The 12,080-nt window shown below is 42.7% G+C and overlaps 1 protein-coding gene across 2 annotated transcripts; it reads left to right on the forward strand.

The window, feature by feature from the left end:
• Positions 1-2,911: 2,911 nt before the first annotated feature.
• On the forward strand, positions 2,912-11,703 carry LOC118431119 (neuroblastoma suppressor of tumorigenicity 1-like). 2 transcript variants are annotated; one of them, XM_035842236.1, is made up of 4 exons: positions 2,912-3,255; positions 9,897-10,042; positions 10,568-10,729; positions 11,194-11,703. In XM_035842236.1, exons 2-4 carry the CDS (start codon positions 9,902-9,904, stop codon positions 11,473-11,475), a joined length of 585 nt encoding a protein of 194 aa, XP_035698129.1. In that variant the 5' UTR covers positions 2,912-3,255; positions 9,897-9,901; the 3' UTR covers positions 11,476-11,703. The 2 variants fall into 2 exon arrangements, with proteins under 2 accessions (XP_035698129.1, XP_035698130.1); XM_035842237.1 differs by lacking the exon at positions 2,912-3,255 and adding an exon at positions 7,862-7,972.
• Positions 11,704-12,080: the final 377 nt, after the last annotated feature.

Consider the following 12,080-nt stretch of genomic DNA (forward strand, 5'->3'; position numbering starts at 1 on the left):
ACATCTATATCTACTTAAGCTATTTGATGGGTTTGACTTCTTTTCCGTATGCAGTAGGAGATGAATTGTCCAACATGGTCATATATAAAGGGGTTGGACGACTTAAGCAAGAAGATTGATTTTTGTTGGTCGGTAAGGTGATAAAAGCTTGGGAAAGTTTTGAAGAGTTTAAGGAAAAGTTTGTTGTAGAATCGACACTACGGAACATTCAACCACTTGTGATACACTGTCTTTCTAAGTACAAGTCAAACCTGCCCAAGCTACCACCTCTTCCTAGCGACCACCTGGCCCTTTCGACCGATTTTTCTCGGTCCCGAAAATTTTTCCCATTGACGTAAGCATTAAGCGACCTTTTCACAACGACCATCTGGCCAACGCGACCGCGACCGCCAAAAATTGGGACCAAATTGGGACCAAATCCCATAAAGACTGCGTCATTTTCAAATCTTGAGGTTTCATCGATTTTCAATGATAACTAGCGCGGTTTTGTGCCAGTTTGCGTCGGATTTTGACTACCATCACGGTGTTATGTTCAAAATAAAGCTGGCGGCGGAGGCACGTGCGTGTACTTGCTATTTGCCATTAAAGTTTAAACACAACAGAAACCATTTAAAGTATGCATCGGGCATGTTGTGAGTCGATACTCTTCTAACCGACCACCTGGCCAAATCGACCACTTTTGTTCGGTCGTCTTGTGCAGGTTTAACTATACACATAATGCTCTCCCACGTACAATGGTAACAACGGCAATCCCTATATTGTTACCTTCATTATTGCTCACGTATAGAGATTGGCTACGGCGCCGAAAGGCACGGTCAATGTTTACGCTCTATAGAAACACTGAATCCCCCTGTAAATCCGCGCTGTGCAGTTCTTTTCAACTGGAGAGTGACGATAGGAAAGCTGGGCTCAGAGTGGCGGGGCTAGGACTGAGCAGGGGTTTAGCGGAAATCCGTAAGAATTGGTGCGGCAGAACAACCAAGTAACATTAACAAAAGGAGTCATTCAAATGCTGAAATGTTTTAAACTTTGTATGATAAACAGCAAGAAGTCGAACAAGATGTTGAAATGTCAAACAAGATTTTGAATCGTCAACAGGAAACAGAAAACGAAATAAGCAAATGATTGTCCGAGAATACCCTGTGTTAGTAACAACACTGAGCTTTGCCGCAATTTTCGTGCAAAGACCACTGTGCAAAAATATAGTATCTTCCCATGCTACACGGTCTCTTGTAGAGTAGATTCTTTTCCTTAAATTGTCGTTTAGACCTACCAGATGTTGCCATACATTGTATCGTATACAATCTTTATGCAATACAATAAGATCATTTTGGGTGCTAGTTAATTCATCAAGCTTAGGGTACCAGTAGATATATTGACTAGCCTGCTCTACATTGACTAACCTGTCACATTCACACGATTTTAGCAGACAGCGTTAAGCTAAGGGCACAACCCGCCGTGCGTACAAATACGTGCTGTCTACGTGCCAAAATGTGGGCAATCTTTTGGGATCCGTAAGTGGTAAGTACCGCCTCCGTGCGAACGCGTAGGGAATCCGACATATTTTGGAGCAAGCAGACACGCCGTAGAAATTTACGTGCAGGCAAAACTCTGTGTGCCATCGGGCTTCGGATTCGCCCCCCGTACGTGCCAGTACGGGCGACGCGCCTGTCCTGTACAGCCTGAACGTTTTCAGAAATACGTGGCGAACGTGGCCTCCCAAAAAACGTACGGACAATTTGCACACGTGTACGGCAGGTTGTGCCTTTAGCTTTAGTGAGTCTAACTAGGTAGCCTGGTATCCAGCCGTAATATAGTTTCCGAGTCTCTTCTTTCCTCTCTGGCAATTTGCGAAGAGGAGAGAAGAGACTCGGGAGCTATAATTACGGCTGGATACCAGGCTATAACTAGGAGCCTCGAATCGTAAACAACGAATCTTGACTTGACCGACTTTGAAGTGGTTCCAATAACGGATTAAGTTGCATAAGGGTGAAACTCCGGGCTACCATAAGTTTACATTGCGTTCCTCGTACGTTATGTATTTGTAGCCTCCTTCGCAGACTTTTAGGAGTGACATGCGCGAAAACTGCATTCCCTTCATTGGACCTGACCTATGTGAAAAATCAGTCAGTGCTCCCACAAAAAACAACAAAAAACACCAATACTCTAGCACTCCTAGTCGCAGGCTAATGTAAAACTTATTTGCGACATGCGTTTGTCAACTGTCTATGTAAAGCACCTGTCCTGTGTAATCTGAAGATGACTGCGCATGATGATAACTTAAAAAAATGATTCACGCATAATTTTTTCAGTGCATGCATGGGAAGAATAGCTACTGTATTTCAAAATTTTGATGGCCATAAATTTTCTTACGACAACATGTCATTCTGTACAAGAATGGAACCTGTGTACTTCACAGAATGCTTTGTCTTAACTTCTGAGAAAGTTGATTTTAGTAACATGTTTTGCATTTAACTGTTATTCTTTTTTACGAAATCTTCAGCGCAAACGATGTCAGAATTCGTAGCTAATTGCTACAAGCTTTTAGTAATCTATAGTGAAATTGACATGTTGTAAAGTCATAGCTGATTTGACAACAGCTGCCCAAATTCAATAACAGCTTAGCACAGGACAGATTAACCTAGCGTGATCCCTTTGTGCGCATGAATTGTGTAAGAGCCTTCGATACTTTAAACTAAGCACCAAAAGAATGTCGTCTTTCATCGTACAGCAATCAAACTCTCTACTACACTTAAGCCATCAATTTGTCAAGATAGATTTCATATTTTCATACAGGACGCTTCAATTGTGACAGTCATTATCCATATCCCTGTTCTACAAAGGACTATTCTATTTGCCTTAAGTCCTAGCTTTACGCTGCGCTGACAGTCGGACAAAAGGTTTGACGAGCACGCGGCATTGAGGCCTGTGTCGGCGGTATTATGTACAGTGTCACCGAGGCGAGCGTGCGGGGTTACGAGTTGGAGTCCCGGTAGATTTGGAACACATGCAGTAAACCGTCTCGGGTCGGGAGTAGGGGGCAAGTAGACTGCCGTGGGGAGCCGTGGAGTAGGCGACGGTGCTTAGGAACAGGAGTTTTATCGGTCACAGCCTCAATCTTTCCAATTAAAGTGTGTCGTTCTTCACTGCATGAAGGCGGTGGGTTGGTGTCGGCTGAGTTACACTCCGCGATACTGCGTCTCACAAAATAACAACTCAGCGACAGAGGGGGGAAGGCATCCACAAAAGAAAGCGGTAAGAACTTAATATCATTTCAGCTTTTTGTGTTATATTAATGACTTACTTAATTAATTTCAAAAGTAATGTACACGGGCTCGTGCTTACACTACAATGCCGTGAATATCTTGTTTCAGATACATGTAGTGGTATACAGAGATAGATTCTACAGCTTTAATTTGGACAGTATATGGCGAAAGCTTTTATGATGTACACGTCTGCGTTACAGTTGAATACATGTTTAGGGACAAAATTAACGACTTCTGGAAGTGTACGGACTTGTGTGCGTGTGTGTGTGGAGGGGGCGTTAGCTTGTCATGCCTCCCTAAAATCCCAGCCCGTGCGACACAATGATGTCATGCAGTAGATATTTCTCGCCCATGCATGCTATTCTAATGATGTTGGCTCTCTCCAAACGCTTATGATCTAATGATTGAGCCTTATCGTTCTGTGTGGACAGTCGTTACGATGGTTATAGTTTCCAAAACAGACTCTCGTGCCGGCTGAATAAATCGGCCAAGTGGACGAATATTTTGTCACAGATCAGGCCCGGGCTATGGGAGTTCATTTGTCTCGCAGTGGCCTGAAAATTCCATGGTGGTATAGTCCTCTTATTAGGCCATTTTGTACTATTTTTCAGTTCGTTTAAGGTCTGATGTACATTTAGAATGATAAAGGTGCACCTGTCAATGACAATACCATATGGGGAGGGGGATAGTCCAAGAATGACACAAAAGGACTGCGCATATACACCACACATTGCTCATACACGTTTGATACTTTGAGTTTCCTTCATTCGTCACACTAAGACAAGTCTCTCTCGGTCAGGAAACGTGTTCCAGGGGTCAATGACTTCTTGTGCCGTGTTTTTGTTCCGGTTTAATTGGTTTCAGGAGAACGGAAAGACCACCACGCCAAGTCCGGTTCAATGTCCCATTAGTTTCGCCCGTACAACCGTACTACTTCATGTAGTATTAGTACAATAGACTTTACCTTTAGGGCTGTTTTGTCTGTATCTAAAATTTCTGGTTTATATGTAGTAGTCTGGATGGAATTCTCACAATGTTTGCCCCACGCTTAGTCTTATTACCTCCATGAAATGTCATGGAAATTATATTTTCGCTTAGCGTTTAATTTGTTTGTCTGTTTGTCGGTGAACAAGATAACTCAAGAACGGCTGGGTGGATTGGTTTCATACTTGGTGTGTTGGTGGGGTGGGATGAAAGCTAGATTTGGGGCCTCCTAGCAGCTTCCATTGGTACTGCAGCGCAACTTCCGGGTTTGCTATCTCGTGTTCTGAACATGCTATGCTCACGATTTTTAGGTGTTAGATAACCCTTGTTTACAAGTAGTTTGTAAGTGTATGCCGGGAACATTGCGTAGTTGGACCATTTTGTCGTTCCAGTTTTATGCACCCATCTAGTGTCAGTGGAAATGTCAGGGCCATTGGGGTTAAATTAGGGGAAAATCTCCTAGTGGGGCGCACTAGGCCCCGTTAAACAGTGCTGCACTGAAATCTCACGCGATGGACGGTCCGTAAGTCCTTATGTTGGATCCGAGCCATTTTTGGTGAAGCCTCACGAGCGCAGTGTTCTTCATACATGTAACGCTCGTTCACCTTTATCCGAGGATAACCAATATTCGTTGTTTGTAAGAGAAAACGTATTTAGGGATATGAAGTCGACGGACGGTGGTTTCAAATCGGAACATTTTGAAAACATTGCAAATTTGAAACCACCGTCCGCAGACGTAATACTGCTGTTTTTAAAGACAACTGATTAAAGTCACCCCACGGATAAAGGTGAACTAGCGTTAGTATTAGGTCTAGTTTAGGGTTTATTTCGAATACTAGTATTTCCCCTGCAGCAGCTCCCAAAACAAGCTGCTGGTAAGACTATACGTATAACTCTTTTCCCCGGCTATAGAGCTAATATCGGTGACCCCAAACCCCAGAGCATATCATATACAGAAGAGTTCCGTTCTGGGAGTTCCGTTGCAGCTAGTTAGCCTATAGGCGACTAGCATCTGCATGTTTACATTGAATACTATCCGAAGCCTCCCATGCCTACCAGAAACATGTGCACACACACACACACAGACACAAACAAACACACGCACACACACGCACACGCACACGCACGCACGCATACACACACACACAGAGAGAGAGAGAGAGAGAGAGACGCACACACACACACACGCACACACACATGACACACATGCCCTTTGTGGTATCACTTGATCCTTTAACCTTCCGAGTGCCAGGGTCACTAAGAACTAGTCATACCAAACAAATCGGCCATTGACCTAACCTGGTTGGGATCAAGCTGAGCTTACAGCAGGTTCAAGCCGTACATGGAGCTGTTGTGGCCGATAGATCAACTGTACCTTTGAAGCGGGAATGAACTTGATCATGACCCAGATCAAGTTGAAATAGACCAGAACACCATATTGTTGTGTCATGTTCCGATCGGAAGGGCAAATTTAAAATGCTAGCATACGCGCTGTTGAGAAAGGCATCCAGAACTTGCTCTAGGACAAAAACAAAGCCATAATTCTTATCAAGACCATAGCTTATCAGAATACGCCAACTCACAAACGCAATATAACGTTAAGATTATATAAAGAGCACAAATATAATTCACGTGTAAGTTGAAATTGAACCTTAAACCGTGGGACGTGTGGCATAACTGCAGGGTATTTGGCTCAGATGTCCTGGGTTCGGAACCTGTATGTGCCACCAATCATGTGCCCTTGGGAAAGGCAGTTTTCACGATTTTCCTTAACCAAAACATTATCGTTGTAAAAAAAAACACAGATTGTGAATCCAAATCTTAATGTACTAGCATGTCAATTAAATTTAGTATGAAACTACAAAACGTACGGAAAAAGTAGTTAAGGCTTACGAACGTATCAATTCATGACAGTGAACTTCTGTTTGGTATAACAAAAATCACGAGTCTTCTATGCAATATTCTTTTACCAATGGTCAGTTCCCAGAGAAATCAACAGTTCAACAACTATAATCAGTATTCACAATGCAAAAGAAAAGCATTTTTCTGAATGTTGCAAATCATGTCATTAGATGCAATAAAAGTTTATAAGAACTTTATCAATACATTAGGTGTGTTTGACTTCGTCAAAGTAACATAGAGCCATATATCTAAGGCTAAGCTCCTCTCTGCTAAGCATTGATCAGGTTTACGACAACGAAAAGGACATCCCTAGCTATAGTCGTATAACTGTCGTACAATGTGCAGCTGTCCTGTTCCGGAAAAGGCTAGCTATCGTAGATCGATTGTCCGTTCTAGTAATAGCCTAGCTCAAAAGTCGTTCGACCAAAAAAGTCTGACGACATCTGTGACTGTGGCTTCTGTGCCAGACAGGTACACTTCCGCCTACTCTACTTCCCAGGAAATGAAGTCTTTTATGTGCTGTTTTCCTTCTCACCATGAGGAGTTTATTTTGGTTTCCTGTGACTTTCAGTTGAAAGAGGCAAATCTGAAATTTGTTTCAAGCATGTACCACAACGAATCAATACATTATGAATTGAATATTTGAATAGTTTTAAGTGTAAAGTTATCTATGAGTGCAGCGTATAAATCCTTAACAAAGAGGAGAATGAAAAGTTGTTTCCAGTCGTTCCAGCACGTACACCTGGCTCACGGGGCCATGTTTACATCATTCCTACTACCCGTGTTTATTTATTTAGTGCATATATTTCACGGGTAATTAGTAGGTTCCGTTAAAGTGAATGTGTCCGGATCGCCCAAGGATAACACACAAAGGCGCTCCTTTCTGTAGTATCGTCTTACCAATAAACCGAGCGGCGTTTCCTTACCAGCTGGTACGACCAGTCTCTTGTACCCAGTGTGCTGACGATAGACACCTGGTAGTGGGGGTGGTATAATCTCCAAGCAGATCCTACGGTGCCATAAGGTAGTACATGTATCAAAGCTGGCCAAGGAGTACTAGTATAGCCGGCCAAAGGGAGCCAAACGGGCACCGGAGATCTGCCTTCACTGGAACAGGGAGGAGCATTTCTATCGAATAAAGGTGTCTCTTGTGGGTTTGATACTATATTACGCCACCGTGGATCTGCTTGGAGATTAGGGGTGGTAGGCTAACACTACAGGAAGGGTGGCAAATGCAGGAGAAAAAGAAACGGAAGGAAAGAAACAGAAAAGTACGGATATTTTCCTATGATTCGTTCACAACAGCATATTTTTTTAATTTTTAACAGGTATTTGTTTTAGTCATAAATTTGTTTTGCGAAATTTAGCTACGGGAAAGTTTGTCGTGGAACCAACCTACCACAACAAAGGAAAAGGAGGAAAAGAAAGAATAGAGGAGGTTCGTTCAATTTCTTTTGTTCCTTTGTTTTTTTGCGGCTTGGAATTATAAAATGAATTGCCGTTTTGTGTCAAGAAAACGATCACTTCAATTTTCTGTATTTAATCACACGTAACACCCCTACTCACACCATAGTGGTATGCTCCTTTTTCTTCTTCATATTATGTCATAGTCCATTACACAAAGTGCAAAACGGTTTGTACCCGCATGACACCATGTCTTTAATAGCCGTCTGAGTGCACAGATGCATCTAAAATTGAGATTACGTAATATTAATGACGACCCCTAGCGTGTCTATCGCGTCAACGCACGTACTGAGCATGCGTGGTTCATTGCTACATTGTTGTGCATAGACGTCAGAGGCGTAGCAAGAAGCCGAACGGTAAGGTTTGGGCAGAACGTTGTGTTTTTTTTAATGATTCACCTCCCAATATGTGAATTACCTCAAACTTTTTGACTAGCTTGCTTGACAACGTGTGTTGTATATCATTGACTAAGGGATTCAAAAACAATTGAGCTAGCACGAATCTAGCGGAGCGCCTAATGTTTCGCAAAAGTCACGATTCCTCATTTCGTATTCCTGTAACTGTGACGCGAAGGTTTCTAAACTTGTACATTGTTCTTTGCATAACCGTATACGCAGCTGTCCTAACAATATAGAACGTTACGTAATGTTCTCTAAGTCTAACCATTGTCATAAATCCCAGATACTTTGTTCAATCAAAAGTACGGAATTTACGTAGAATTTTATGCGAGGACTTGGAAAGATGTATAGATGATTTGGCGGCTGTTATGGCTGGGTTGCTCCATTTCAACGAGGCGGCTTTTCTTTCGCCAGACAAAGCCTCAGTCAGCTCGTGACCGATCGGTCTGCGGGGTCACCGATTCTATTAAACATCAGGAACATACGACATAGCTGAAATACATCGACAAATGCGCGGATATAGATACCGTGGACGTATATAGATACGTGTGTATCAGAAGTTATTACGTTGGCGTGTTTTGACGTGTATTTTGTATATGTGACGACTGGTGGTACAAATTGACAGGGATTATGTCCGTACTTCGATGTTTAATCGCGCGCAAGCGGAACAAATTGCGCATCACAAACGCCACTCACATACAATTATAGCCTCTCTAAATGTCAGTGCAAAGACTTCAAATTTACCAAAACACGGTCAACGATTTGTGTACTTAACTTACAGTGCTTTAGTATTAAATACATGACAGAATATGTTCCCAGGCCGACGGCATGGCAAATTAGAATATTTCTTTATCTGCTGTCCAGTGATGTGAACCCTATCGGAAGGGATTTTCACTCCTACAACGTTACATCTGACTTTGCGCAGCGAGCTGAAGGTGCACTCTCACTGAACTTGCGGCACCGGTGCGGCACTGAAGAATAAAGATTTGAAAGATTACTCAACGAATTTCAGAGATTAAGAACGAATTTTCGTACTCTTTGTGTAATTTGTCTTCTTCTGAGTCATACTTTTACGTAATAGCAATGTAAAATATTTTTAAAAAATCGCGAAAAAAACAACAACAGTGCCGCAGTGAACGGCCCTGCAGTGCCACACCGGTGCCCCAAGTGTAGTGAGAGCCCACCTTAACGATGGCATGGGTCCCAGTGCTTTCAAAAAAGGTCAACTTTGGCATACTGAATGCGTGATTTGAAAGAGAGGTGGAATGCTGTGAAAGATTGGATCGTTCCACAACTTATGCGGGATGTATCCATGCGCACAGGGACTGTTTGAAGTGAATGGTGACATTGACAGCTAAAAGCTCGTTCTGTGTACAAATGCGCACTGATCACATGGCTGAGCAATGTACTGCATATTTGCAGCGCTTTTTGTATCGCAAAATGTTTTTCTTTGATGTCTAGCCGCATGTTTGATATGGATAGCATAACATGGAATCTGAAAGCTATAAAACGATGGAAACTAGCATTTATTTTGTGCTGATAATTGAGGCATTGGTTTCCGGGTGGGTTCCTTCGCTGTGTACTAGACACGAGAGTAGTATAAATTCATCGTTTGCATTCAGGAACATGGAAAGGTTACGAGAACATGTTACGAGATTATGAAGGTTTGCGGTCTTACAGGTTCAATTACAAAACTTCTACTTTCAAATATCACCTTTAAAGGAAACCTTAGTAGCTTTCGATATCAGGAAAGTATTCAAACTTAAAATAATTTGTTGCAAAGAGCTGGAATTTAAATGCTCTTTTTTATATTAAGCCACAATTTTTAAGCTGCGTCGATGTTAAACGAGTATGAAAATTGATTGGAACACTTTTTTTCCAGCCAAGATGTTGCTGTGTGCGGTGCTGACGTCACTGGTTGCCATGGCGACAAGCGCAGCTATTCTGAACAAGGAAGGCAGTACGGTCAAGAAGCTGGTGCTGTTCCCTGAGAAACATGCCTGGTGTGAGACCCAGCCCATCAAACAGGTGTGTGGTGCGAGACCATAATAGTCGACCCAAACATGTCACTTGTACGTAACGAAGCAGTCGACATAAAAACTTGCTCTTGTCACGTTATGTGAGGCATCTAAATCAGCCTACGCTGCATTGATTAATTATCTCTATAGATAAAATGAAATTGAATAAAACCTTATCTACCTTCACCACAAGGTCATATTATTAGCAATAAATAAATAAACGTCACGAATTCGTTTCTATAATCAAGAATACAATCAGTGAAGTTTAACCCAGTAACCTCTTGGTGTAGCCATCCAGCATGGCGGTTAAATGACGTTATGGTCATGTGAGTATTTACACTCACGTGATTATAACGTCATTTTGCCGCCATAATCAACCGAGAAGGTGGCCGTCACTATCCTCACGCTGTGCGCAGCTTAATTTGTTATTTAGAATACCATTCCATTCTGGGAAAGTTGATGTGAATATTTGTTCTATTCTAAACCAAGGAGGTTACACCTCAATCTTTTTAACCTCCTTGTCTAAACCTTCCAGGTGGTCGGAGAGCCTGGTTGTAACTCCGTCGAGGTCAACAACAACGTGTGCCTGGGGCAGTGCATCAGCTACCGCGTGCCTAAAACCTACCCAGCAGAGCCCTCTACCGAGGAACTCAAGTACTGCGACGTCTGCAAGCCGTCCAACAGCACTTGGCAGAAGGTTAGAAATTTTTACGTCAAACTTCAACATAAAGAACGTAATAATTCTTCATGGCCAGCCAAATTACGGTTTGGCACCTACAGCATACATTTACACTCATAATGACTCCTACGAATAAAGAAACTATTTGAGCCGATATCCGTGGTGCCGTTTTATCATATTTCATTCCACAACGTTTGTTGTGGAATTAGATTAGACTAAACGTACTTCACAGCTTGGGGCTAACTTTATGATTTATAGTTATCGGTCAGGATATAGCTGTTATGAGAGTCCCTTTTTCTTGTTCGGAGATTTCTGGAACCTTTTTAATGGTTGTCATGTGATGAAATAACGTTGTTTTCTATACATGTAAATAAATTCATTGTGCGATCTTGTGAGGCTGTACGTGTAATTTACTGTAAGGCTATACATGTAATAACACGGCGAGGCTATAAATGTCATCTATGTGTATTGTGTACCCCCAGATCACTCTGGACTGCCCTGAACACCCGGACACGCCCCAGGTCAGTAAGCTGGTGGAGCTGATCGAGCACTGCCGCTGCCAGGCCTGCGATGACGGGGAGGACATGCGTCTGGCGGCGGCGCACAGGCAGCGCCACGCGCACCAGCGGCGGGCGGAGGAGGAGGAGGACCCGCCGGACCTGCAGAAGGTCGTGCAGCAGAGACATACCCCGCTGCGGTCCGAGGAACAGGACCTCGGGGACCAGGACTGGGCAGACGACGATGACGTCACGTACGAGAACTGATCAGAGTTCCATCTAAAACCCGGGACCCGGCCGGGTAGCTTTCGGAAACGAAAAATCTGGTAAGAAAGGCAACAAAACAACCAGAACCATTCCTAGGTAAATAGTTTCATTTTCAGTTTCCGCAAACATCCCGGCCGGGCCCTGTGTCAGAAATGACACCTAAGCCTAAGCTGACTTTTTTTTATATAATAGTGCACTTAAATATCAGTGTAAAACATGTGCGCATAATGTGGGTTAATTAAATACTGCTACGGCTACACAGTATACAGCTATAGCGTTAAGACACCGATTTTTAGTGTTGGAGGTACAGTGTTGGTTCAAATGTGTCACTTACTGATTTTTAGTTTAACAAGTATACACATTGATGTATAGGATAACGTTACATGTATGTGCGATCACGTTGCAAACTTTAGTAATCTGCGAATGAAAAAAGCATCAACTATCGGTAGGTGCTGCTTTTGAAGAAGTGTCAGAAAATGGCCGTCGGTATATACCAAGGCAAGTACGTGTAAGTCATCCAAGGATTGACCAAACTTTAAATATTGCATATCTTTATCCTTGTAGTATTGGAGTATAAAGAAGACAAAAACATGGTATTCAATGGA

The sequence above is a fragment of the Branchiostoma floridae genome, chromosome 14 (genome assembly GCF_000003815.2).
Source record: "Branchiostoma floridae strain S238N-H82 chromosome 14, Bfl_VNyyK, whole genome shotgun sequence".
NCBI lineage: Eukaryota > Metazoa > Chordata > Leptocardii > Amphioxiformes > Branchiostomatidae > Branchiostoma > Branchiostoma floridae.

Excerpts from the sequence above, each read along its gene's own strand:
- LOC118431119 (XM_035842236.1), top strand. The coding sequence starts at position 9,902 with ATGTTGCTGTGTGCGGTGCTGACGTCACTGGTTGCCATGGCGACAAGC. Across the intron at positions 10,043-10,567 it reads AGACCCAGCCCATCAAACAG|GTGGTCGGAGAGCCTGGTTG; the intron begins GTGTGTGGTGCG and ends TAAACCTTCCAG. Across the intron at positions 10,730-11,193 it reads CCAACAGCACTTGGCAGAAG|ATCACTCTGGACTGCCCTGA; the intron begins GTTAGAAATTTT and ends GTGTACCCCCAG.